The sequence below is a fragment of the Clinocottus analis genome, unplaced genomic scaffold (assembly GCF_023055335.1).
Source record: "Clinocottus analis isolate CAN_PGR_092001 unplaced genomic scaffold, fCliAna1.0.p SCAF_2, whole genome shotgun sequence".
Classification (NCBI taxonomy): Eukaryota; Metazoa; Chordata; class Actinopteri; order Perciformes; family Cottidae; genus Clinocottus; species Clinocottus analis.
Window position 1 is genome coordinate 24,302,503 of NW_027175931.1, and position 27,148 is coordinate 24,329,650.

General features: G+C 42.0%; 1 protein-coding gene across 1 annotated transcript in view; it reads right to left on the reverse strand.

Moving 5' to 3' along the window:
• Positions 1–111: 111 nt before the first annotated feature.
• The window catches only part of dnah2 (dynein, axonemal, heavy chain 2), a 44,140-nt gene continuing 17,103 nt past the window's right edge, over positions 112–27,148 (reverse strand). Inside the window, exons 32-88 of the mRNA XM_068584208.1 lie at positions 26,175–26,264; positions 25,947–26,072; positions 25,262–25,372; positions 24,763–24,951; positions 24,323–24,420; positions 23,540–23,729; positions 23,104–23,284; positions 22,814–22,941; positions 22,355–22,507; positions 21,631–21,756; positions 20,881–21,099; positions 20,316–20,433; positions 19,490–19,626; positions 19,212–19,349; positions 18,912–19,070; positions 18,551–18,703; positions 18,195–18,286; positions 17,843–18,038; positions 17,447–17,671; positions 17,124–17,228; positions 16,256–16,444; positions 15,814–15,899; positions 15,556–15,686; positions 15,248–15,397; positions 14,924–15,091; positions 14,553–14,713; positions 14,104–14,243; positions 13,108–13,240; positions 12,770–12,909; positions 12,216–12,426; positions 11,899–12,015; positions 11,469–11,610; positions 10,396–10,565; positions 9,889–10,005; positions 9,567–9,731; positions 9,266–9,388; positions 9,001–9,149; positions 8,753–8,819; positions 7,862–8,012; positions 7,609–7,757; positions 7,326–7,459; positions 6,946–7,090; positions 6,388–6,587; positions 6,098–6,224; positions 5,658–5,841; positions 5,216–5,364; positions 4,858–5,041; positions 4,437–4,627; positions 4,063–4,254; positions 3,585–3,769; positions 3,073–3,307; positions 2,790–2,941; positions 2,193–2,307; positions 1,883–2,059; positions 1,293–1,367; positions 616–766; positions 112–437 (exon numbers count right to left, since the gene is read on the reverse strand). Of these exons, the coding sequence (XP_068440309.1) occupies positions 283–437; positions 616–766; positions 1,293–1,367; positions 1,883–2,059; positions 2,193–2,307; positions 2,790–2,941; positions 3,073–3,307; positions 3,585–3,769; positions 4,063–4,254; positions 4,437–4,627; positions 4,858–5,041; positions 5,216–5,364; positions 5,658–5,841; positions 6,098–6,224; positions 6,388–6,587; positions 6,946–7,090; positions 7,326–7,459; positions 7,609–7,757; positions 7,862–8,012; positions 8,753–8,819; positions 9,001–9,149; positions 9,266–9,388; positions 9,567–9,731; positions 9,889–10,005; positions 10,396–10,565; positions 11,469–11,610; positions 11,899–12,015; positions 12,216–12,426; positions 12,770–12,909; positions 13,108–13,240; positions 14,104–14,243; positions 14,553–14,713; positions 14,924–15,091; positions 15,248–15,397; positions 15,556–15,686; positions 15,814–15,899; positions 16,256–16,444; positions 17,124–17,228; positions 17,447–17,671; positions 17,843–18,038; positions 18,195–18,286; positions 18,551–18,703; positions 18,912–19,070; positions 19,212–19,349; positions 19,490–19,626; positions 20,316–20,433; positions 20,881–21,099; positions 21,631–21,756; positions 22,355–22,507; positions 22,814–22,941; positions 23,104–23,284; positions 23,540–23,729; positions 24,323–24,420; positions 24,763–24,951; positions 25,262–25,372; positions 25,947–26,072; positions 26,175–26,264 (8,544 nt within the window). The 3' untranslated portion in view covers positions 112–282. The remainder of the gene's footprint in view (positions 438–615; positions 767–1,292; positions 1,368–1,882; positions 2,060–2,192; positions 2,308–2,789; positions 2,942–3,072; positions 3,308–3,584; positions 3,770–4,062; positions 4,255–4,436; positions 4,628–4,857; positions 5,042–5,215; positions 5,365–5,657; positions 5,842–6,097; positions 6,225–6,387; positions 6,588–6,945; positions 7,091–7,325; positions 7,460–7,608; positions 7,758–7,861; positions 8,013–8,752; positions 8,820–9,000; positions 9,150–9,265; positions 9,389–9,566; positions 9,732–9,888; positions 10,006–10,395; positions 10,566–11,468; positions 11,611–11,898; positions 12,016–12,215; positions 12,427–12,769; positions 12,910–13,107; positions 13,241–14,103; positions 14,244–14,552; positions 14,714–14,923; positions 15,092–15,247; positions 15,398–15,555; positions 15,687–15,813; positions 15,900–16,255; positions 16,445–17,123; positions 17,229–17,446; positions 17,672–17,842; positions 18,039–18,194; positions 18,287–18,550; positions 18,704–18,911; positions 19,071–19,211; positions 19,350–19,489; positions 19,627–20,315; positions 20,434–20,880; positions 21,100–21,630; positions 21,757–22,354; positions 22,508–22,813; positions 22,942–23,103; positions 23,285–23,539; positions 23,730–24,322; positions 24,421–24,762; positions 24,952–25,261; positions 25,373–25,946; positions 26,073–26,174; positions 26,265–27,148) is intronic.

A 27,148-nucleotide genomic window follows, 5' to 3' on the forward strand; every position in this document is an offset into this window, starting at 1 on the left:
CAGGTCTGTGAAGAGGCTGAAAGGCCAGACAGGAGTCAAAAAAGAACAAAAGAAAGAGACCCGACTAGTGTGTCTGACTAACTTTAAAGTGTCAAAGAATGACTTAGTCCATTTATTGTGAATGCAATACATGTTTAATTTGACTTGCTGTTTATTAAAGCCTTGTGTCACACATGAGGATATTATATTTCAAAAGAGACAAAGTCAGAAACATCTAAAAGAATAAATAATAAACACGAGTATAAAAGAGCCACAGTCAATGTGTGAGTGTGCTTTCAGGTTTCAGTTGTCCACGCTCATGAGAAGAGCTGTCCCTCTCTTGATCCAGTGGTCCGGGGTCACAGCTCCGGATTTGAGTTCTATACTGACCACAAAAGATGGCCGGTCCGCCGAGCCCGAACGCACAGGGAAGTAGTAGCATGGACACACGTACATACCTACACACACACACACACACACACACACACACACACACACACACACACACACACACACACACACACACATTACAGACGGATGGAGAAAAACAAGAATGAATCATTCCAAATACAATAAAACAAAATAAGAGAGAAAGATGGAAAGACAGATAGTGGGATGAAGGACAGATCAACTCACTCTTGGCTGCCTTCTTGCGGTTTTCCACAGGTTTGAAGTGGATTGTGGGGATGGGACAGACCATCTGCATGGGTTCAGCTTCCACCAGACAGGAGTTGTTTTTGTCCCAATCAGCCCCCTGCAGGTACAAACCTCGGACAAATACTCCATCCTAAAGGCAGGGAGGAGAGGAAATGATCAAGGAAACAAGGAAACAAGGAGGTAAAGGGAGGGGCAATCAGGGGAGGGTATCGAGAGAGATATAAACAGGTGACATTTGTATGATGCCATGTCATAAAGTCAATGCAACTTATAAAGAATATGAGGGGGAGAGGTGAGACCAAGGGAAAGAGGACAAGAAAGAGGAAGAAGCGGACATAATGTAGAAGGAGGGCAAGAAAAAAGACAGATGAGTTTGGACAGAAGGAAGTGAGGGGAGGCATTGAGGAGTTGATTCAGAGAAGAGCGTGATGAAGATGAGTGATGTCAATGTCATACAAAGTGGAAGCAAATTAAAACTTTTTCCACGTGTTTCAAATCTAGAAATGTAAGAGTGCTTTGTAAAAGAAAAACATAAACAAGAGTAGATTTAAGAAATTGTTTTTTTTTGTCAGAAAAAAAAACACAGAGTCCATGTAAGAGCACATAACAGGTGAAAGCAGTCTGATGTTAGATTTATGGACATGTGTGAGCATCACCTTGGGCGGGTAAATGAGGTTGTTGTCATCTACAGTGGCGACTATGAACTCCCAAGACAGCGTGTCCACTGATATCTGAAAGAACAGTTTGACACAATGTTCATCAGTTAAGATGTCAGATTATTCTACAGACTCAGCAGAGCGAGAGCAAAGTGTTCAGCAAGATCAGTAATCTACACATTAGTAGCTGTGTTGTAATCTCAATTTAACATTTGACATATTTTTAAGGCTCCTTTTAAACATTTGCCCAGCAGTTTACTTGTAACTGTAGATTCATGTTTTCGTCACAAAAAAAATGTTGTATACATAACACCATGCAAAAATAGTTTTGATGTCTGTATTAGTACTTTTCATTCATTCATTCATTATTATGTGTGCTGTGAAAATTAGACACGTTTTAATAAAAAAGCATTTTAGCTGTTAACATCTTCTGATTCTTTCATTTCCTTTTAGTCTTCAGTTGTAGAATAAAATAGTTAACCGATAACCTCTTTTATGTTATATGGCCACTAAAGACAATACAAGCGGCATTCCCTCATGTAGTGAAACCGTCTTTCTGCCCGCGTGCATGCGGCTGTGTGAACGCTCACGTTGTACTGTCGAGCAGAAGACTGCAGCACAGCGGTGAGGAACCCGTTGGGAAAGGTGAAGCTGGAGAGCCAGAACAGGGTGGGGGGCTGAGCCGTCTCTGCCCAGCTCGCAAACTCATTGACCCGCAGGCAAAGATCCCTGGTCCACGCGGCCAAGGGCTTCAGTGAAGGGTACGCCTGGTGGACACAGAGAGAGAGAGAAAAATCTGAAATCTACAGTAATAGCACGCTTCCAGAAGTTGGCAGCCATTGACAGTGCAGGTGTGGAGGTGTTGCGTGGACGTTTTCAAGTGATGTGTGGGTCTGGTACCTTCTCCCACAGCGGTGGAACATGGGCGTCACGGATGTAGCGGAAAGTCTGCTCCAAGCTGGAAGACATCACCACCAAGCCTTTGATCCCCTTCTCCAGCTCTGAAAGGGAGAAACTAATACACAACACACACGGTTAGAGGTACAAATCCCTCATTTTCACCCCCTTTATTGTAGATGTTGAGTCGTCACTGCTTCCTAGTCTGGATCTATTGGCATCGCCGTGCTTTCTGACATGGAGGTACAAATAAAGGCCAGGTGATTGGGCAATTGTTACAAATTTGCATCTTTGATGCTCGTGCCTCTTTGTGTAGCAGGTTTACATTGGATTTAGATACACTTCTTTAATTGTTAAACCACTCAATAGACAAAGGTTGATCAATGACAATATTCAGGTTGAGAACCACGTCGAATTAGTCTGCTGCAACTGCTGATTGTTAGCAGCACAACTCTTTCCTTTTTGACACCATTAGTTTCAGATGACAGGTCCACACGGAGAGCTACAGTACCTATGGCGCACATGGCCAGCGGAGAATCTGACAGTCAAACTCAAAAACACACACACACACACACACACACACACACACACAGTTCGTACATGATGGTTTCCAGCAGAGAATTGTATCTCTGGATCTCTTGCAGCAGGACCACGTTGATGGGGGAGATGTTTTCCTGGACGATGGACTTGGTGCCCTCGTAGTCAATCAATGGCGGGATCTTCCCACGGATGTCTGCCAACAGCTCCAATACCTGAAGGCACGTTGCACGATGTTTGTGGTCTGCTCTTTAAAGGTCATTCAATTGTTGGTCTCATCTTATGTCTGTCTATTAAGTTGTGTATTTGCACTGAACTGGACATCTCTTCTCTCCATTTCTCCCACCTTGTCTTCTCCAACTGCCCTGGCCCCGGTGGAAGTAGGACTGGTGACTTGGGGCTGCAGGGAGAGCAGGGTGTCAAACAGCGTCCTGGTCTCGGCGATCTGGCTCGCGATGTCCGCATTAGGGTGCTGGCCGAACACCTCAGGGTGCTCCGTGGACGGCAGCATGTTGATATATTCTGTGTAGGAGGACTGGGGGCCGTCACGGGGGATGTAATAGGATGTTATGGAGCACAACCTGGCAGGCAAAAGGAGTTGACAGAATATAAAGTCACACACGATATGATGGGATTCAGAAACATTGGGAAAGATTTTTTCAACTCATCTGAGAACATCGCTGAAAAACCTGATCAATATCAATGACACAGTTAACACAGTTAGTGTATTGACAATATACACATACCCTAAAGCACATTATGCCTGAATGTATGATGTACTAGAACGCCTACCCTTTAAATATACATGCATATGTATGTGTGTAATCATAAAAGTGTGTGTTAAAGTCAGTGCCTCACTTAAAGAAGGTCTGGTTCACGGCAGCGTCACAGAAGTAGTCACTGATGTACGTGGTGAGGAGACGTCTGTCCCAGTCGTCCGTTACATGACCTCCATAGTTGACCTCAGCAATGAGGTACCTCAGCGCATCCCAGGGAATCTCCTCATACATGTCCAGGTACAGACTGAGCAGATTCTCACTCACCTGGGTGTGGTGGGGGGCATAAAGATGCGGATTTTAACAGACTGACTTTGAAAAGCAAGATACAGACCAAAAAGTAAATGAAAGCAGTTTTTTTATTGTAGGTGAGGGGGGGGGGGGGTATATGTCTTTGTGGGGTAGAACTGTGACAGATAGGAAAAGAGAAGAGACATGCAGCAAAAGATTGAAAATCAGGTTCAATAACGAGTTTGAATCAGATTGTCATCATCCATTCGTCTCACAAGCACTTTGACAGAGTGGCCTTCAGCTGTTTCCTTCAGTTTCAGATAACTGACCTCAAAGTCAGAATCGTTGAATCCATAGACAATGTTCCAGCCCAGCTGTAAAAATTTCTTCCTTTCCAGCAGGATGCTATGAAAAAAGCAGAGGGAGAAGAGCATCTTCCTGTAGGATGCGGGTTTTGAGCAGCGGGTGAATTGAGACTCTGTGACCAGCTGGTACAGCCGCTTCATGTTGGCTTTCACGCCCTGAACACAACAAGGGGAAGTTTAACACCACTACGAGCAGCATGTATGTAAATCTCACTGTGAAATATGTGCAGGCAAAAAAAACTAAAAGAACTTCTATGTAGATTTGTTGACACGTCTATCCTGTATGATCTATAGAAGAAATGTAAAGTCTGTGAATCCGTGTGTGTGAGCACATGCACCTTTGGCGGTTCAGTGGTCATCTTGATGCCAGCCTGCAGGATGGTAATGGGAAAGTCGGGATGTGGCGAAGAGCTGAGCCAAAGTCGGAAGTCTGAGTGCGGCTCCTGCACCTGCAGCTGCTCCACCAGCTTGTCCAGCTCGGGCATCCATGAGAGAGAGAGGTGGCAGTTGGCAAGGAACACCCAGTTGCCTGGTGCAGGGAAAAGAGGGCTTCAGATCAGGTGATATAACCTGTACAGATTTTTCTTAGTTCAGATCACAAGAAAAAGAAAACCCATAATCTAAGTACTTTGTACAGTTTGCACAAGGAACTTTTGACACTCAAATGATCAGTTGTGGGAGAACAAATTAGACTTGTTAGCCACTGAATGAATGTGACACAGAAGAGCAGGAAGAAAGACAGAACAATGGCCGCTGTACCCTTCTTGACACCCTCTTCTATCATGCTCTTGGCGATGGGGGCCTGTCCCTGGCCCAGAGAGAGAGCCTGGAAGCGCTGGCTCATACCAGAGGCCTCAGCCAGATACATCAGGGCTCCTGTGGGGTCCACCCCGGGGGACAGAATGAAGATCAGAGGAGTCCTGCTGGTGGATTCCTCCACAACCTGGCCAGAGAACAGAGAGCGTAGCAAAGCGGGACAAAGAAATAAATGAGAATTTCAGCTGAAATCAAACAGAACAACAGAAATAAGATGTTTGAATCATTTGTTTCATACCAACTTAAAGCTTTACGTCTAATATTCAAGAAGAAGTAACAAGGATTAACAGCAGACACTCACGGCCTTCATGTCGAGAGCAGGCGGCTCCACATAGTGACGGCCGAGGCTGTTAACAATGAAGGAGGTGACGCACAGGGAGACACGGTCCAGACGTAGAGAGCGCACGATCAGCATCTTCTGGAACTCGTTGCAGTCAATCTCCCAACTATCTAAAAGGAAAAGATCATTCAGAGGCGAGAGAAGGCACTTTGGAAGTAATAAGGGAAGACATATGATTAACATGAAATATGAAAAGGGTCGTGAGCAAAGGATGTAGTGAAAACACACTTGACAAAAACATACATAATTTCAATAATACATCCTCTATTGTCAATCTCTAGTAAACAATGAAAGGTGGCACAGCAGCATGAACTAGATGGCTTCCTCACACACCAATGTCAGTCGAGTACGCTTCAGCTTCATTGTTCATAGGGGAGAAAAACCTCCCACAACACATGCAGACCTGGTAGTGTGATGTTCTCTGGCTCAGCGCTGTTGAACCAAACCTTCCAGTCTCGGGGTTGTTCAAAGGAGGTTGTGATGCCGTGGAAGTTGGGCAGCTTATCCAGGTCTGTGATGTTGTCCCAGCAGGAGTCCATCAGCCAACCGGTACAGGGGTTCAACATACAAGCCTCCTTATCAAGTCCCTAGAAGCACACCATCAATTAATCAGTAGTCAAACTATCCTTTTATCACCGTTTCAATATTTTGGGAAAACATATTGTCGGCAGTGTTTGAGGGGAATAATAATTTCTACATGGATCATCATATAAAAACACAGAGGAAGGTTTATTTTGGCATTAAGCGTTCTGAGTGTTTGAGAACAAAAGCTGTTCCTATTTGATTATCCTAAATCAAATAAGCCAAAAACAAGATGTTTGAGTGTGTACTGTGTTTTCTCACAAGTCCTCCTCGGAGGAAGAAGCTGTACTCATCCTGGTTGAGTTTTCCAGCCACCACCAGGATTTTGGCACACATCTGGAAGCTGAAGAGCAGCTTATGGCACTCGAAGAGACCACGACATGTGTACCTGCAGAGGATAACATACGGAGTTATCTAAAACAAAAGGCATAGTGTATGTTTCTGATTGATCATATCAGAAACATTTAGGTCCAATAAGTTCATGCAAACATTCTCTGATTCACTTGACTCATCAGTACCTGCATGCACGTTTATAAAAAGAGCAGACTCACTTGTACACTGCATATGTGTGGTACTCATTGAGGTTGGCGATCCTTTCGTCCAGCTTGTGGCTGCGCTGGCTCTTTCTTATGCTGAGGTTGAACAGGTCGATGTAGGCGTCCAGTGAGAACTGGTACATTGGGTCAATGCGGCCCATGTCGTTTAGAATGGTGAAGAGGATGGAGGCTCGTTTGGCACATGGGCGATAGGCCTGTTGATAAGAGAGAGCACGTTAAGTTATACACACACACACACTGACATGCAAATGAGCCCTTTTGATAATAGTATTTTAATATGCAGACTAAAATTACAATAAATGGCGACCAAAACTTTCCAAAAAAACCCTATTGATTGTTTATGATTGCTTACTTCCTAATGGTCCAACTTCCTGAAGATATTCGATCATAAAACCCAATTCCCCGACTGCCTCAACCCCCTCGTCCTTACACCTGACCGTAAACTGGATGTAAGAAGTGACTTATTTTTGCAAACCGCCCCCATTACAGCCATTAGGAAGAATGCAAGTCGAAAGCACTTTTCAGACCCGCAGGTTGCCGCCTGCGCCTCACCTCTCTGGCAGAGTCGATCTTGATCTCTGTCTGCTCGCTGCTCTCAAGCTGCTCTGTAACCTCAGTAGCTGTGACTTTAGATGTCTGCAGCGTTTTCACCAGCTGCTCATCGTCCAGAAGTGAGCCAGTTGCCTCATTCAGCAGCCTGGTAGAGCAGACACATAAACATTTCAACAAAAAAATAATAATAGCAAGACAAAAACACATTCGGGTTCCTATACGTCAAAAATGTAAGTTTGACTTGGAAGGTAAGTCTTGCTGCTTTCATTGCTGTCGGATGAAATGTGCTCAACATAACCAGGACAACAACAAATGGAACTACTATTATTGTTATTATTATCATTATAGACTACTATTATGACTGTTACTAGCTAAACAACCTGAGGATCTCATCCTCCAGCTCCTCCAGGCTTCTCTTGCCAGAAGCAATGCTGATCACCAAGGAGTCCTTCTGTTCTTCTAGCTCTGGGCGCTCCTTACGCACCACTCTTCCCAGTAGTTGGGCTTCCAGACCCTGCACATAAACACACACACACACACACAATCCCACAGATAATTTAAGGAAAGAAATCACACGCTAAAAATGTATCTGTACACAACTGAGGATATGCGTATAGAAGTGTACAATAGTGACCTGGAGCCCAAACACACACACACTCAGACCTGCTCCATGACGGCAAAGTTGACGATGATGGTCTTTGTAAAAATCTCTGGTGTGTAGTTGGGGTTCGACAGTTTGGTGGTGATGTAGAAACGAAACTCTGGATTGTACTCCACCTCCTTATCACCCACCTTCAACAGCAGCCTGCCGCCTGAGAAAAGAAATAAGTACACCCATACAAACAGTGGATTCAGGCACACCCTTACGAAAGAAAACATTCACAGTTGGATGTGTGTATGTGTGTTTGAGTCTGACCTATCCGTGTCATGGACTTGTTAAGAATTGGGTCGAGAGAGGGGTCCAAATCCTCCAGGACATTCTGCAGCAAAACAGGATTCCCGAACTGGATGGCATTCTCCAGCACCCGCAGGTAGTCTGGCATTTGAAAGTCTATTACTTTCAAACCCTTCACATGTTAACACACGTGTGCGCAGGAGGACAAAAAGAGACATAGAAGAGGAATAAAACAAACAACAAAACACAGCCGGTCTCACACAAACAGCATCGGAAGCAACAGCGCACACCTCCAACACTGAAATCATCCAATGGGATTCCATTCATGTTGTGCAAAGTAATGGAAGGGACAGCACAGTCTTCCCAGGTTCAGCATATACTCTATATACATATACTCTCTATCAAGAATCCGCTAGTCTGTGAATCTGATCTGTTGAAATATAGTTTAAATTTTAGAAGAGATCTGATGGTCTGAGTCTGCTTTATTAGGAGACTTTTATGAACAAAAAAAGGTTATCTTCTGGTTGCAGTCTACTATTTCATACAGTACAAAGTCATGAGTGTGAGATGTATCTCCTGAAATGCCGGGCACAGTGGCACAATTGCATAAAGTTGCTTTAAGGTAGAATCAGCAGTTTGAGAGTACAGGATGAATAATGGAACAAGTGTGGTAAATAATCATGAGGACTAGAGTATTATTGACATTATCATGAAAAAGCAGCATTTACTTGTGAGTCTTTTATCGCGTGTGTGGTGTGTTGCAACCAATCTAAAATTTGAGCGCATCTCCGGACATCTTCCTATGCACATTCATAGATACTCAATTATCCAGGATTGTTCAAGAAATGTAACAGTTAAGACACAATCACATAGATTATGAATCAGAAAGATATTGGTTGAGTCCAAACTTACATTCTTCATCTCCATATTCTTGATCCATTTCATAGATTGGCCTTGAGGGTCCACCATCAGTGGCCATCTTTAAAGAAGGAAAGAAATAAAACAAGACAACTTGTATTTCCCAGCATGAAACACACGTTTTGTACATTAAACACAACAAAATCCAAGAAAAGAAAAAAAACATTTAATTGAGTATGCTTACTGGACAACAGCTTAGTTCATAAAACCTTTAATAACAGATTGCGTCTCAATGCACTGACCGGCTTCCGCGAGTGACAATAACTCCATTCTCAGTCGAGTATGCGTCCGAGGGCAGGCCCTGAATGTTCCAGTCCCTCACGACTGTCGGCTTGGACAGGAAGATGGCAAAACTGAACCCTGGTGTGCATGAGATCCCTAGGGACCGTACCTGAGGAAAGGGTAAACAGAGTTCAGTAGTAGCTGTCAAGGGAGTTCAAGTCGGGTAAGCAATTTGACTGAACCGCACATGAGGAGATATGTTTAGATGAGGTGTGTGTGCCTCACCTCCTTCATCCAGATGGCGAGCAGCTCGTCTCTATAGTTGGAAAGGAAGGGTCCCATGTAGGACAGGAAAGACGCTGCTAGAAAACAGTCTCCCACCAGGTATCCCATGTTTTCCTCAAGACCCTATAGCACACACATAGGTCGGAGTGTGTGAGTTATGTATGGTACTCTGGTGATCTGTTTGTTTCTACACTGCTCCAAACAACCATTAAGAAAGAAAAAGATGGATTTTCCAGACCTGAGTAGGATAAGTGTTAATATTTGTGTGTGAGTGTGTTGTGTGTGTGTGTGTGTGGCTTACAGCAACTCTTTCCTCCCAGCGAACCCGTTCTCCAGCCAGTCCGGTCATTAGTTGGTCAGCTCGGTCCAGTTTTATCTCCATCTCATCGGATTTCTTCGCCAAATTTGTCTTCATGATCCTCTTCTCAGCGAGCTGCCTTTCCAGCTCGGCTTTCTTCTCCCCCACCTGCCCACAGACGCGCACAGCAGTTATATAAATTCATCATAATTGGTCCTATCATTTGTAAATCGGACTCACTATAATGCTACTGTTCCACTCATACATATTTAGCTAAATGTCTAACTGTTTAAACACCTGGCTGGTTGCTATCTGGGCGCCATACCTCTCTCAGTTTGTCCTGGGCCGCAGCCAGTGAAGCCTGTTTCTCTGCTAATTGGGACATGGCAGCATTCAGTTGAGCCCGCTTGGGCTCCACCACCCTGAAGGAAATCCCATAAACCTGGAGGAACAATGCACACATCCATGGATTTAGTTTGGCCACCTATTTTCTTGTTCATGTATTCGTTATACATAGTTATATAAAAAGTTTGAATTGTTTTGTGATAGCATTATTGCTATGCTTTACTATAGCAGATGTTTTTGGCTGCTGCTACGCAGTAATGCACTTAATGCATACGGCTCATTGTTGAACTGCAGGTTTGTACAATATGCTACGATTAGTGCCATTGTCTTCATCCATTCAGTAACTAACTATTTCAACAATAATGATTATTAATTTCAAACTAGTGTGAGTGCTTGCGGCTTTATTCTGACAATTCATATCTGTAAGTGTGAGTCAGAATGTGTGTGTGTGTGATTGTGTGCTGGTAGCCAGCAGACACTCTATTACCTCCATTGCTCTGACCCACATGCAGAGGGACTTGGCAGCCAGTGACACTTTGCCGATGATCTCTGGCTGGAAGTCTGCCTGTCTGCAGTACTGGCCGATCTTCTTCAACATCTGGTTCGTTATATTGTCCCTGTCAAAGTTAACTAACGTTTTGATGAAATTGGAATCACCTGCAGAAACAAAATCACATAACACCATTACATTCTTATTTTCGTCAAATTTGTATATGTGTCTCTCAGTTTAATTCATTTCCCTTCACCTATTTTGTTGTTATCTTTCGTCATGACAACTTCACAGCTTTTTAATCAAGAAGAGGAAAATGCAATGAAGTTTATAAATAATTAAAACATGTTTAATAATTGTAAAAAAATTAAGCTGATTACTTCGCGGATTTCGTCTACTGCGGGTTATTTTTGGAACGGTTTCCCAGCGATAAACGAGGGACCACCAAATTTACAAAAATAGTCTTTTGGAAGTAGAATCTAAAAAAAAAAAAATTACCAGCACATGTGTTTACCTCCATCAACCACTCATGTGCAGTTAACATTCATGTCTGTCCAAAATGTCATCACTTCATCCTATATAAACTTGTTTTGTGAGGCCACAGTGACCTTTAACCGCCACATTTCAATCCCTGAGTGCAAGTGGACAATTGAAGAAATTCCTCCCAGTCATTCCTGTGATTTTACATTAAGAGATACCGTACGGATGGACAACGTGAAAACATGATGAATCTGGCCACGACGATTGCCTGTTGAAGGCATGAAACTATACGCAGAACACTATCAGATGATCCTTTGGAATATAATTGCTTTGTGATAATCTGTTTGATAAATTGTATATTAAACACCATTTAATTGCACCAATTAAACTGACAGCCCAACAGCAAACTTCATTTTAATCAGTTGTATAATTTCAAAATTATGTCTGTCAGTCAGTCAGTCAGTCAGTCAGTCAGTCAGTCAGTCAGTCTCCCTCTCTCTCTCACCTAGCTCTCTCTCTCACCTAGCTCTCTCTCTCACCTAGCTCTCTCTCTCACCTAGCTGTCTCTCTCACCTAGCTGTCTCTCTCACCTAGCTGTCTCTTGGCCTCTGCCCAGCTCGGCTCTTTGCCCAGAAGGGTCATGACAGCCTGCATCACTGTCTCCACCAGCGTTGGGGGACAGCCATACGACTTGATCTCCGTCATGTCCCTCTTATTCAGAGACTCCAGAGCCTATGTGGAAAAGGAGTAAGGAGAAGTGAATGTGCAGGTGTAAGAAGGCAGGGTCCATTGCTCGCTGAGTAATGTTTAATTGTAATTTAGATAGCCAGAAAGCCCACTCAAATTTTAAGATGTTAACGTTCGTGCCGAAAAGAAGAAGAGCAGTCAAATATACCTAAAGGTCGAAGATTATTACTCATCAAACATAAAAGGAAATAATTCAACCAGACACATTTATGAACAAAGTGAGCACCGAGGGGGACTGGAAGGATTACAAAAGATAACAGGAAAGAGCTCTACCTTCATGGCCTCATTCAGGGCAGGCATCGCCTCGTCCAGATCTCTCTGTGCATTTTCAGCCATGGCTTTACACTGTAACTCTTCCGCCTCGATTTTCACGCTGTTAGCGCTCACCACCTCAACACAGACATACATCAATGTGTCACTGACTATTATACGCATTTATTACTTTTTTTCCAACTACCACAGAGCTTCCCAAACATAAACCACTAATGGAAACGTGTGCGTGTCTGAATCACATAAATGCCATAATCAATAGTATTACTGAAATCTATTTCATGACTGTGTGTGCACGCAAAAAACGTTGTGGTGCTTACAGTCTTCTGCTTGTTAGCCTCTTCCCTCTGCTTTACAATGACGGCCAGGTACTGGTCACACTGTATTTGGAACTCTGCCACCTGCTTCTTGGCCTCCTCAAGCTCTACAGTCATGGCCTCCACCTTCACGCGTGTGTCATTGAGCTTGAACAAGCCATTCCTTAGCTTGCTCACCTGCTCCCCCAGTTCACTGCGTTTCTCTGCCAACAATCTAGATGTATGGGAAGAAACACACACACACACACGCACACACACACACACACACACACACACGCACAGACATACATCCAAAGGTTACAACTGTAAAGTGAATAACTTTCATTCTAGGATTGAGTCTGCTTGTTTTGGTTTTGCTCTATTTTGATGCAGGACCTGAGATGTGCCTAATGTATGCATGCTCTATAAGCACTAACGTTTAGAACTTACAACGAAGACAGTTTGATGTTAACAATCTGTATAACCCTCAAGACACACATGAAGCATTTAAAGGTGGTGTGAAGAGTAGAGAAAAGAGAAGCAAGAATAATTAAAGGAGAACGTTTAAAGTTGCCTACTTTCTGTATCCAGACACCAGCTCTAGGTAGTTGGTGGGTGTCACATAATTATGTCTCCTCAGCTCCAACTTCATCTTTTGGGAGACCTGTGCAACCGACTGGTGTGTGGTCACAAAGACACTGGCTACCTTTGTCTGGATCTACAACATCAAAATGTGTTTTATTGGCCAGGTAGAAGTATCCATACAAGGAAATTAGGATAATATACAATAAACAGATGTTGGGAGAGCAGATACACATGTAAGAACATATCACAATGTCAAATCAGGATCAGTTTAACAGTGTGAAACCAAGTGCTCACACATACAAATGTGTATTTATGTGTGTTTGTGCCTCACCCCGTCCAAAGAGCCGAGCTCCAGTCCATCCAGGTACCTCTCAGCTACCTCCAGCAGAGCTTCTTTGGGCCACTCACAGAACCAGTCAATGGTGGTGCAGTTGACAATCGCTGGGTAATGGAGGATGCGGTTCCTGTTGGCAAACAGCAATTTATAAATGGTTCTCCAATATCATTTGTTGATATAATGATCTCCATTACAACCTTGTGGAGACAGTCTGTATACTGGTGAGGGTACATTTTGTAGTTGGTAAAGTAAAAACTAATTAGGGCCATAAAGTAAAAACTAATTGGGCCACAATGAAGCCATTATGCACCCTGTATATGCTTCAAAGTGATTCAAACTTTACAGATGGTACCTTAAAGTAGCAATTTTGCTGTCACTTATCATTATGAAGTAAAGGTTAATTGTACAAAATAATGGCCATAGAATAATGACCCTATTAGCATTTAGACTGGTTTGCCTATAAGTCTCCCTTTCAGTTGTGTCCATTGGATAATATCTCCAGAAAATGAAGGCTTTACAAGTTTTACACCACAAGTGCATCAACCCCTAGAGGATAGTGCTCTTGATAGCTCGAGCCCTGTTGACGAAAGAGACAAAGAAGGTGAAGAGGTGGAGTGATAAAACCCGAGGTCTGATCCAAATGTGTGATATGGACAGTAATAGCAGTTCGTAGTCAGAGGTCCAGAACAAGTTGTCCTCAGTGTCTTTGTGGAACGGCTGAGCGCAGGAAACAGTTTGAACCATTTACGTTTTTAAAAGTGCTTTGGATGTGTCAGCTTGCACGGATGTTGTCAGGATAAAATGTTCAGCTGCAAGAGAGAAGGTACTGAAGTGCTGGGACTTCATGAAATGTGATAAATACTGTGTTAATTTCCATAAACATGTGTGTCGACAGCAGAGAGAGGAGAAAAAATAGAAGGAAGAAACATATTGTGAACCCAGGTGTGTTATAAGACACACTGTGCTACAAAAAACACACTCAGAATCTACCTGAAGGACTCTCCCACTGGGCTCATACAGAGCACGATGTGCAGGTTGTTCCTGACTCGCTCCGTCAGGTAGCTGAACAGGGAGTCCGGCGTCTCAGGTACATGGTCTTTCCTGGCAGACTCTAACAGAGCATTGCACACCTACAGGTAGAGTGACAACAATTACAAGTTACGAGGCTTTGAAGTGGGTTTCAAAAAGTTCAAATGATCTATAGGAGCCACGTTATGTGAGATTAATACATAAGGGAGGATGTATTTTACTTAAGGAAGATTTCAACCATCACGTTTTGTGGCAAGGATAATTTGTGAAATGTGAAAAAATAAAAACTCAGCAGAGAACATGTGCTTCACTATCTTCTGTGAGCTATTTAAACATACATGTAAAAATATGAACGAAAAGTATACAGATGGAAAGACAGGAGGCCAAAAAGACTTAAAGACAATACAGACCTCAGCAAACTCGTCCTGCTTGTAGAGGTTAGGCACCTCGCCAGAGCTCAGGATATTATTGATGTCCTCGAGGAAGGAGTTGTCTACAATCTGGGTGTCATTGAACAAGAAGACTGTGGGCTTGTTGTCCACACCAGTCCACCAGTACAGCTTCTTGATGTCTGAAAGAAAGGACAGAGAATAACCATATATATTGCTGACTAAATGGGATGAACAAGACTGTTTTAAAGAACATATTTGAGTACATTGTTGTTCTGATGTTGTTTCTCTCCATCTTTAGTTTTTTTAATTTAATTTCCCAGCAATGGGCTTAATAGTCATGCTTTCCCTTTTCCAAACATCTGGGAATGTACTGGTGTGTTTAATCCCACCTTCTCTGAATTCCTGTTTCCGGTACTGCTTGGTGACTTCCACCTGGAATACGGAGTATTCACAGATGAAGGCAGCCATCTTAGACAGACTCTGTCTGCCAGAGGCCCCAACACCGACCAGCAGCATGTTGCCCCTGAGCTGACTGATCACACGTATGACTCGGGTTACTGTGGAGGGAAAACAAACATATGACCAATACATTTGAATTACATGTACAGTGTTCTCATACCTGGCTTGTGTGTGGCGAGTACAACTGACAAAGGTAGTAGACTCATTTATCAGGTTATGTTGCTTGACTGTGTCTGTGATGTTCTCAGACGCACTGTGATTGATGGCGTCTCCGAAGAACACCAGGCTCATGGGCACTACGCTGGGTGTCAGGTTGTAGTCCTCGAGCTGGGTCTCCATGAACTTCTTGAGACCCTTCATGTCCAGCAGGTCCTCATACACACCAGACTCACACAGGAAATCACCTGGCACACACAAACACACACACACACACACACACACACACACACACACACAGCGAGAAATAAACGCAGGTTAACACATTTATATCCATGGTGTAATCATTAGGCTAACATTTTCATAATACTTAAACCAACAATCCATTGTTTAGATACAAATGTACCAAATATTGGGGGTTGTTTGTTGGGGCAGAGGTTGTGGTACGTGAGGTCAAAGAGTGAGGCGAGTTTCTCCGCCACCAAAGCCACAAAGGCCTTCATGTCACTGTGATCTACCAGCCTGTCTGAAATGACCCTGAAACAAAACACAGAGAACAAATATTATCCAATACATACCCAACAACATAACCTGTGTGTTTTGACCCATGTAAAATCAAGTAGCAATCCACCCGCAGATGGATATGTCCAAGGTCAATGATTACCTGAAGCACTCATGGATCCACAGTCTCGCGATGATGTTTTTGGTATCATGGAAATCTGGGTGAGCTCTTAGCAGACCTTGAAACACCTGGAACGGGTTGCACATTGAAAACAAATCATAGAGTCATTGTGACATAAGTCACATAACTAAACAGGTGAGTTATATAAGCTCTCAGTAACGTTTAAGAAAATGTTTTACCATAGCTATTGATAAATGGACAATGTCTTCCAACTACACAAAGCACTTTACACTATATGTCATCATTCACCCATTCATTCACACACTATGTCACCATACACCCATTCATACACTGATGGCCACCAAGTAAGGAGCCACCTGCCCATCAGGATTCTAACTAATCAGTCATGCACAATCATACACAGCAGGCGGAAAAAATTTGTAGTTCAATGTCACATCGACCGTCTCTATGAATTAATGCATACCTTGGAGATATCCCTGAGGTTGAAGAGGTAGTGGGTCTTGGCTGGAGTAGGAAGAAAACGAGTTGTCACGGCATCATACAGTTCTAAGGTGGCCTGAGTCAAAATTTCTCCAACGGCCTTCACCTCCTCATTAAAGCCCTCCAGCTTTTGGTTGATCATAGTACTGTAGATCTGCCTGATCTGGGACTCCTGCATGCAGAGAAGACAGGTCTGTTCAAGTGTGGTACATCTTGGCAATGATATAGCTGTGTCAAAAAGTTCCATACATTTTAAAGTGGTATTGGCCAAGGGAAGAATAACAGAATAGGAATATCATAAGAAGTGTGATAATTCCATTTCATGTTGTCCAATTCACACATTCAAGTGTCAAAGAAAGTGTGTAAGGTGTTAACAATATGGCTCCAGTCATTTCCAAAATCAAATATAGTTTGCACTCTTGTGGAAAAACAAGTTGAGGGAGGAACAACAAATATAATGAAGATAAGATGGACTGGGAAATGGTGTAAGGAGAACAACAAATATTAGAGACTTAGAGCTGGTGAGGGAGTGACCAAGGAAAGGAAAGCAACAATCATAATCAGGCTAATGAAAGATAAAAAAAATAACCAGTGAATTATTACCAGGATCAACCTCGATGAAAAAAATGTGACAGAGAAAGAAAACAATTCTTTCTTCTTAAGTGATAAAAAAGTAAAAGTTACACAATCTATAAATCCTGGGAATTATTATTTAACTGTTTATCTAATATATTTAAAAAGCTTTTAAAGTCAAAATCAGTTAGTTCCTACAATGTTTACTTCTCAGTGGTAAAGAAGAGGGGACGAGAAAGAGGAGAGGAGAGGTCCGCTAAATAGTCATCGGGACTTACCTGAGGGAAAGTCATGTTGATGAGATTGAATCGACTCTGTAAGCGGCCAGATATTTGATTCCTCCCTCCACCAGGGAGCCCCATGGACGCCAACAAGAACATGTCCTAACAAAGCAGGCAAAGCAGAGTTTCAGTAAAACACCTGTGAAATAAACATTAGCCGTGTAAGGCTCTTGACCCAATTTCTGAGAGAAAGGAATGGAAAGAGGTGAATATGGAGGAGGCACAAAGCAACAAAGGAAGGAACAAATGATAAGATATTAATCCCACAATCATCTGAAAACAGACCTCAGTTCCACTCTGTTCAAAATGCCCTTCCTCACCTTCACAAACTTCAAGGTTTGGTTCTGGCGGTCATACCAGAAGCCATAGTCGATCCAGAGACGCAGCAGTTCCAGTGGTGGCTGGGAACCAAAGAGGTCATTGGCCGGCATGTTGAGGTCATCCAGGAACCACAGCAGGCGTTTCCCACCTGCTGGCACGAACACCCCCTTGGTTCTCTTCTCTATGCGGCCCTCCACAATGGCCTGGATGTTATTAGAGGTGGTCTGAACAGACACAGAGAGACAAAGATACAGAAAAGTTCAAATGGGATGTTTCATTGGCATCTCTAGATTACACCTTATGACAGAATGTGTGTTGCAGCCCAGTGGACCTTCAGGACATTCAAATCATTAACCGTAGTTGTCATCTTTATCTTTATTGAGGCCTGAACCAACCTGTGAAGACATGTTGACAGTGAGGGCAGCCCACTTGTTATCCAAGTTGTGCAGGACGCTCTGGGCCACCGAGGTTTTACCGGTTCCCACAGGCCCAGTGAGCAGCACTGGGTACTGACCCAACACCAGAGCCACAACCAGGAAGTTGTAGCGAATTGTATCCACTGTTGGAACAATAATCTCATAGAATGGAGCGCTGCAGGAGAGAGGGAGGGATACAGATGTAAATGTTAGTGGGATGTTATACCATATAGTGTTTATTTAAAAAGAAAAAGAAAATGTGTTAGCAGAGAGTTTAAAGGATACAAACATTTAACAGCTGATGTCAGACACACAAGAACACACGACTTACTTGACATTGTAACGCCAGCCCTTTGGCACTTTATATTCAAAAGAAGACCAGGTTTTGTTCTTGGTGTCCACAAAGTACTCATAAACCGTGTCCTGTAAGAGTTTACTTACAAAGATCAGAGAATAATGGTGCCTGCTCATATAGATTTATTCACTTTGCTGATGAAAAGTGTGAGTGGACACAGTATTATTTATTATTAGTAATATGCATGTGGTGCATTTAAGATGCTTACATTAATTGAACCAAGGCGTGCAATTTTAAAACAATCTGCAAAATTGATAAACTGTGAATGATTAGTGCTGTTTGACTGACTTTGGATGTCATGAGAGTGTAAACAAATATACTCTAAAGAGGACCTTGATGGGGAAGGTGCCTTCCATCTCCCGGATGAAGTTGTCCATCCTCTTGCGTCCGTCCTCGTCGACAGAGGCACAGATGGACCAGATAAGGCTGAAGATGAACCAGAGTTCCACTATCGTACCCAAGTTTTCTGTGTCTGAAGTATTCACCTGGAGAAAGGGAGAACATTAGATAATGTCTGGCTTACAGTTTTATGGATTTACTTTCTAGTGCTTTGATAATGTATTGCTTAAGTTTGGTCACAGGTCTGAAGTCAGTTACTACACATTTATATTTAAGCAGTGCTTAAAAGCGGTTGTCATTGAGAGGGATTACAATGTGCAGTGAAGGTTTCAGAGGGTTCTCTATTTGTCTTACCCCATTCCTGGGTGTGGCCAAGGCGTCGTAGAGGCGGCAAAGAGAGGTTACTCCATTTAGTTCAGTGATGGGAATCCGCTCTTTACAGTTGCTCCTCTTGAAGTTCAGTGTGCTCACGATGTATTTCTCAAACAAACGCTTTAAATGAATCACTTCAGCCTGGGGAGAAAAGGAGCGATCAATAAATGGAGATGGAACGGAACAGCTTCCAGAAAATAAGGGAGTAAAACAGGGTTTTCTTATGTTAGTCTAAAAAAAAGACTTATGACTAATTTGTTATTATGAGTGAATGGATTGTACCTTTGCTCGCTTGTCCAGCCAGGAATGAACAAAAGGCTTCCATCCCAGATCGGTGTAATCGTTGTAGACCATCCCACAGCGAGACACAGTAGCTGGAGAGGCCATTGCCAGGTTCTCCACTTCAAACAGCAAAGACACCTGTGACAAAAACAATAGTTTTTCTGTTGTGATATGTTTTACTGTACATGGTGTACTATGATAAAGTAAGACATGGTAATTAATTGGATTCTGTTATGTTATTAGTTTGTTATTAGTCTGGTTTCTGGTGCTGTTCTGACCTGTTCAGGCAGAGAGATTCTCTCTCCATTGATGAGCGTGAGCACCTTGTTGTCATCCATGACAGAGTTCATACTCTCTATCCACAGTGTGTCAACAGGCCCGTCAAACACAATCCACTTCTCATCTGGTTTCTCGTCTGAGGAATGGAGAGGGGATGCAGTGTGATGTAAAAAGTGAAGAGACATATAAATATAGTGGTGGAATAATGTTCACTTTGTGACTTATATTTCTTTCACAACTTTAAGACGTGTATGCAATCAATTACAAGTTTGCCTTTTGATTTCAGCAATTCGATTTTAAAAAATACTTTAAATATTTTGTTTTTGAAAACTAGTAAAATATTGATAATAATCTGTGTCTATACAAGAAGAGTACAAAAGTGTGTGTTGCATGGCAAAGTAAAAACCTTTGGATCTACAGTGCTGTGTGCCAGATCAAAACCTTTTTTCCACCCAGAAGTTTTAACACAGCAGCCCAAAAGCCTGGCAAAGAAAGGAAAGCGTAACCTATAATCACATTTTTCTGTTTGGATGTTTTGGTTGAATTTGGTAGAAATCAAAAATATGTCTTTTGATTGAAGAAAAGCGTCTATAATGCCCATATCTGTTTGAAATTCAAGCTTGTAGTAACATTTCAAAGGCCAAAGATGCTCCTTTCACACTGCATGTTTCACAGTTTACTAATACTACGTAAAAGGCGAATTAGATTTTTTTTTCCTGCATGAATACTCTCTTAGACATTGGACGAGATGTGTCCAGATGGAAGAATACTACATCCCTATTGTGTGTTCACTTATTCACAGCAGTGTGTGTTTAGTGTCCGCACCTGCACAGGCTGCTCTCATGAGGGCAGACAACACTCCGTCAGACCACTCGTTGGTGGACAGGTCATTTTCTCCATACAGCTCTCCCAGACTCAATGCCTTGGGGTTCAGAGGATAATCCTGTTGTACCACATGGTCCAAGGCATGGAGGAGAAAATGAAAATAAATAGATGCATTATAAAGACAGATCATAATTACAGTCGTCTTTTTGTCAGCTACAAAGCTTAAAGTGATGAGAACACAATAAAACAGTAGCTTTTTGTGAAACATGCATTTTTTGTTAATTGTGTAATCGTTTTTAGCCCCTGATCTGATGAGAGCAAGGGGTGTACAAACATGAATAGATTTTAGTCAGTAAAACATAAGAATACAAATTTGTAAATAAGAAGGAAAAAAACGGGATGAGAAGTAATAAGTAAGGACAGAGACAGTAACATGACTGGGATTCTGACTGTTTGACTAGAAGAAATAAACTAGTGCCCCTTTTTGTGACGCAAGAACATTCCTTTTGTTTAAAGCAACAGTACGAGCTAATATATTTCAGTATTCTTCTTCTTCCACACCCACCTGGACCAGGTTGAAGCCAGGCTCTCCCTGGAGGTGCAGGGAACTGAGGACAGTCTGCAGAGTCCTCCAGGTAACACTCTTAGCACTGCCTGTCTTGCCCACCAGTATGGAGGAGTGTCGAGAGTTTTTGGTCTCATAAAGCTGGATGACTTTGGTGACAGTAAAAGGAGTCACCTGCAAACCGCCCTGACGAAGCACCACCTCTATAGCCTCCTTCAACTGCAACAAAACGACAGAAAAGGTCGGTGATGGTGGACGTTGTCAAGATACAGACACCTATGATATATTTGACCATGACATACTCGGGTCAAGTTGGATCAAGTCGGTCTATTTGGGGTTATATATGTGGTTGTGCTCATACAGCAGTTTAACTGCACGGTCAGACTACAGGATGAGAAAATAATGGTGCATTAGATGTAGAATCATCCACACACAAACAAACGCATGGGTAAAATAACCTTTATGCTCGTCAACATATTCCAGTGCAGTGCTGTGAGCGCGCAAACACACATACACAGGGACACAGTAGAATGGCTGATGGAAAGATGCAGATATGAAAAATGCAGCATGAAAGATCATTATCTTCCCCAGGACGCGATGTTCCCAGACGACCCTAATTAAGGGTTGCGTTCATTGAATTAAATAGTGGTTGTAGCAGACCCACTTAGTGGCGATTCACACTCTGCTGAGTGCATCTTTCTAATAAAATAAAAAACCTTTTTGGTATTTGTTATCACTTTTATAACATACCTTGCCATAGTCTATAACAGGTATTTCCACAGCAGGGAACAAATCCTGGGTGATCCCATTCAACAGTGGCACATCAGCAGAGGTCAGCTTAGCGATGTTCATGTCCTTCATAGCCATCAGAAGGATCTGAGAACAGAGATATAAACGCAGATTAACTCATTCCCTAATGTAAAGTTGAGTTGATTTGAAAGGAAAGGTCAGTGCAGTTTAGTTAAAGTTATAGGAGCTGGTTTCCTATCATTCGACATGTCGTTAGACAGGATGCCAAAAGGAGAGATGCCAGCACAGCTTGGGTTCACATTCATGCTCATGCATGTCGTAGCAACTGCTTGCTATTTGCATTCAAGTTAAAATCTATTAGTATAGTATAGACTTTGGTCAATTCGGGCATAAGAAACAATATGCTTGTCTGGTTCGGGTCTGGCTCCGTTACTACTCTTACAAAACCCAGCTGAGAAATAGAGCCGCACAGTCACACGAACAGTGAGAGATATCCACTTGACTTGACTAACCCGGACTGTTGAAGCCTCACAGAAGCTTTATAAAAACCTTTGAAATTGGGACAATATGATCACCTTTCACTTACACTGGAGGTGCATTAGGAAGAGATCTGTTCAACACCAGTATGACCAACAGGAATGATTATAGTCAGCAAAATATTTTCCTGGTCAATAGGTTTGGTGTATATGAGACAGAGAGAGAGAAAAAAGAGAGAGAGACTTACTTCTTCATCGGGTATGTTGGGACAAGAGCGCCGCTTTGTTCCAGCATAGCGCAGCATGGAGGTGAGACTACGCAGGCCAAAATCATAGTGGTCCTGTTTAGACAGCTGCTGCACTGCCAGGGAGTACAGGGTGAACACTTTCTTTGCCAGGAGCTATAAACATGGGAAACAGACAGATGTAAGATGTGGAGTACCTTTATGCTACTGAGATACAGAGAAGAAAAGAAATAAACAAAAGGAGGACAGAGGATGAAGGGTCAATCTCACTATTATACAAATTGAACATGAGATGAGTCAGAGTGACCTAACAGTAAATTAATCTGTCACTTCCAAAGACGTGTCCCAAAGCATAGCTCAACTAAACAGTCAGTTTGCATTGCAGCAGGACGGAGCGTCTGTGGTAAGACTCACTCTTACGAAGATATACAAACAGTATGAAATGTCCTCGAGTTGTAGTACCTTGCAATTGTTGAAGCCCTCTCCAAACAGTATGATCTCAGCTATTAGAGTAGAGTCTGGCACCACCATGGAGATCGGTCTGAACATGGACTTGAGGTTGTCTGGAAGTTCAGTACGACCAGCGTAACCTAGGAAAAGCAAAGCAAAGAGGAAATATATTGAATTATAAACATTTATTTTCATGACAAAATAAAAATATCATAACATCCTCTGAAAATATCCCAAAGTACTTACTCAACATAACGTGCATAAAATGCAGTGTATGCATCTGCACATTTGTATTGGCCTACCAGGATTCATGGTGATAAAGATGCCACACGACGGGACCAGATTTATGTCCTGTCCCTCAAAATGGAACCTGGTTAGTCCAGCTGAGAGGGCGGACAGGATGGACAGGATTTGTTGGGCCACCACCGACAGCACCTCGATGTTGATTCGGTTGAACTCGTCGAAGCACCCCCATGCGCCGGTCTGTCCAGGTGGACACAATGTACAAATCACGCAGTGAAAAGAAAACCCACTCCAATGAAAACACACAGCTTTGTCTGGTTTTTAATCTTGACTAGCACGAGAATAGTATTTCAATAACTAGTCAGTAAAAAAGTATCTAACGTACACACTCAAAGGTGTGAAAACTACTGTTTTACCTATTTAGTCTGACATCATCATCATTATGATTCAAACTCCAGTCGCCATCATCATATTTCCTTATCCTCTAGCATTTACCTGTGCCAGGCCAGAGTACATGCGTCCCATAGATTTATAGTCTAGCCCTTCGGAGCAGTTGACCACGATCACGTACATGCCGAGAGCTTTGCCCAAGTCCTTCACTGTCTCTGTCTTCCCAGTACCAGCTGGGCCTTTAGGAGAGCCCCCCCGATGCAGATGGAGTGCTGTGGTCAGGGTCATGTAGCATCTGGACAGAGCCAAGCATTTACAGACAGGGTGTCAATATTAAAAAAAATCATTATACTATTATATTTGTACTCATTATAAGCAAGTATCATTCAAATATTTTGGTTGTTCAAACCACATTAAACCCATTGAAAAAAAACATTAGAATGAAATGTTGAAAGAGAAGACAGTGATTGCATAAATTGGATGTAACAATTTTACATTTGTTAGCTTTATATTCAAGTTGTACCTTAAAAATAAGTATGTAAGATTCTAATGTGAACTAATGTGCTATATATTGCAACTATGAATCTATTCTCTAGCCCGAGTCTTCTTATCAGTCAATGCACAAAGAGCTGAGTTGTACTATAGTGACTTTACGACAGAAACAATGCTAATGGTAGCATCTGTTTGATGTTATTACAAAATACTGACATCAGTGAAAATCTGTCTTCAGCCTCCAGAACGGTTGGGTTATTCAAAAACATCAAAATAATACTTACTATACTATACGATAATACTTTGAAAAATGTTTTAATTAATTACTTAATTGACATGTGAGAAATTGATGAATGTATTGCTGGATTTGTGGCGGAACTGCAGTGATTGACTGACCTGTCAGTGAGTGGAGTGATGACGAGCCGTCCAGAGTTGCCCAGGTACTCGTAGCGATACTTGAAATGTGTGTTAGTCTGTCTGATTATGCACTCTCTCTAGAGAACAAACAAATCAGAAAAAGGACAAGTTCAGTCGATGTTTTTTTGTAACTCTCCAACTCATTTCAGCTCAGCAAACTGAATATCTTGCTGCCATAAATAAATTATGTTTTAGGTCTTTTAAAGTGTTCCTTTAAATGCCACAAACTACGGAATTATTAGTAGTTAAATCTATACCAATTTGTTCTACCACAGTTTAGCGTTTACATTTTAGAGTGAAATGTATTTTCACAGCCATTAAAAAGTGCTGATAATATGGCTTGATAGAAGTTTCCTATTGTGCTCTTCTTTTTCTCCATACGTCTGGTGTTGTTCTTACTAGCATCACTCATAGCATACCATCTCCCAGTATAGTCGCAGCTGGCAGAGCCATTCGAAGGCATTGACGTCGTTGCAGCGCGCCTTGATCAGCTTATCAATGACGTCCCGAGCATGAACCTCCCCCGTCACCAGTGATACAATCTTCAGACGTAGGATTTTGGACAAGTCCCCACGTATGATCTCTGAATAGCTTTGAAGCTTGAAAACCTAAGAGACAAAGACAGACATAGCAAAATCTCAAGAGTTTATTGGAAGCATTTGAATTTATAACACCACTATGTTGCCTTCCAATGGCGCCAAAGAAGGCAGATACGCTGAATTCAACACATCAAGGCTAATGAATCGCAAGCTCATGAAATATTGGAAATAAGAAAATAACACAACACACATAAATTATAATCATTTTCCTGGGTACAAAGCCTTCAACTTGCTTTATGGAAACACACTGGAATGTTTAGAAATCATCACAGTCATCACAAATATTTAGTTAAGTTAAGTTAAGTAACAAAAACTCAACCTGTTTCTTCCTTATGGACTTGAGAGAGGACTTATCAGCTCGCTCTTTGCTGGAACTGAGAGCTTTCGTAACATCAGTGGTCCACTGGACCTGACTGGCGATGATCAGTATCTAAAATAGGAAGGATACAAACTTAACTTTGTTAAAACCTTTAGCTTTGTTCATATTCTTTTGTTTAACCCAATGACATGGACTGAGTAAATAACCATGGGAATAGAGAGAGGATCGTCACAGTGTTCACTTTGCCACCTATTCTTTAGTCCGAGTAAACCTTAGTCCAGGGGTCAAGTGCATTCAGTCAATCTCGTCTTCCAAAAATATGAATTTGTTTCTTTCTCCCATGCCGTTGATGTAATTGTTGTTACTCCGACTCCTAACTGAGCTCAACGTGTGCTGCCGATGTTGTCCTATCATTGCATAACATTACATCTCTAACATTGTACATTGATGTTGCTAGTGTTCAACCATGTCCGTACCGCCTCTTCATGGTTTGGTCTTTGCCATGGAAAAAAAATATATATGTGTATAGTCAAAACTTATTTAGTCTTTTTTTTAACGAAATTAAGACTCAGCAGGAACTGGGATTTGTGCAAAAAGACTGCATCAGTGTCACTCAGTCTGAATGTCAGATGGGTGAAGATGCAAAACCACAATGATTTTAATTTGGGATGAGACACTAATGTACCTGTCCCGGCCATTCTTTGACCCATTCTTCGAGCTGGCCTGGCTTCTTCTTCGGACCTTCAACGCACTCTTTCAGAATGTTCATCAGTTTAAAACGCATGGTCTTCTCGACATTACACAGCCAAACCTACATGCACACAAAACAAAAAGATGCTCACATTCTTCACCATAACTCTCTGAAAATGGCATATTGATCACGTTCATAATCATTGCATCTTTGCTGCTGTACCTCCACAGGTTTGTTGAGTTCCACTGGGCTGCTGAAGCTAATATACTCCCCATCAGCAGAGAACATCCCAGTAGCCTGTTGAATAGTGCCCTAGAAAAGACACAACACAGACACACATCTCACAGCTCTATATTTATTCTGTATAATGTGAAAACTGTGTTTTGTGGTTCAAGTTTTCAGTCCTCTTTGTTCTGGAAGTTTTACTTGCTGAAATGGGGAAATACATGTACCAAAATGTAACTAACCTAATCAATGTGGCCTTCACATGCTTTTGCAGATAAATGTTACCCTCTAAGCATTTTGGAAAACTAAGAAATATCCGTCCCTTAGCACAAGATTCACTTTAAAAAGGTGTTTCTGCGGCACATGATGTGGTTTGATATCCTTGAATCGGGTCCAGCGTATCAGTGCAGAGCACAACTTATTGAGTCTTGTTTGAGGACACTGACTAAAAGGTGATGTAACAAATTAACCTGCACGGAAAACAGTGGCATCATCTTATCTTAGCAATGTGCCACCTTGGTCTGTCTGGATCATGGTGTGTTGCCCCAAATCTTTACTTTAAACAGGGTTTCCACACTTTTCTACAATTTTTCAGGACTTTTCCAGGAAATTTTTACTGATCACCTAGGAAGTATGAAAAATAAACTAACATATTTTCAATGTTGAAGTCTGATTGAAACAGAGTGCAGTTGATGCCTGTAATTTATCTATAAAATCATTTCTTACATTCTTAGAAACTATGACAAATAAATTATAAAATATTATCATGATGTCATCCAACCTGCATGTGCTAACCTGTGACATGACTTCACACATCATATAACTACCATTTGAACGCTAATATGATCCTGAAAATAACTTGGCTTGTTCAGATGGCAGTGTTTTCTGTTTTGAGGAGATCTGAAAGATATTTCTGTTGTCGTTCTTTCTCAGCTAAAAAGGAAAATAGAACATTTAAATGATTTTCTTGA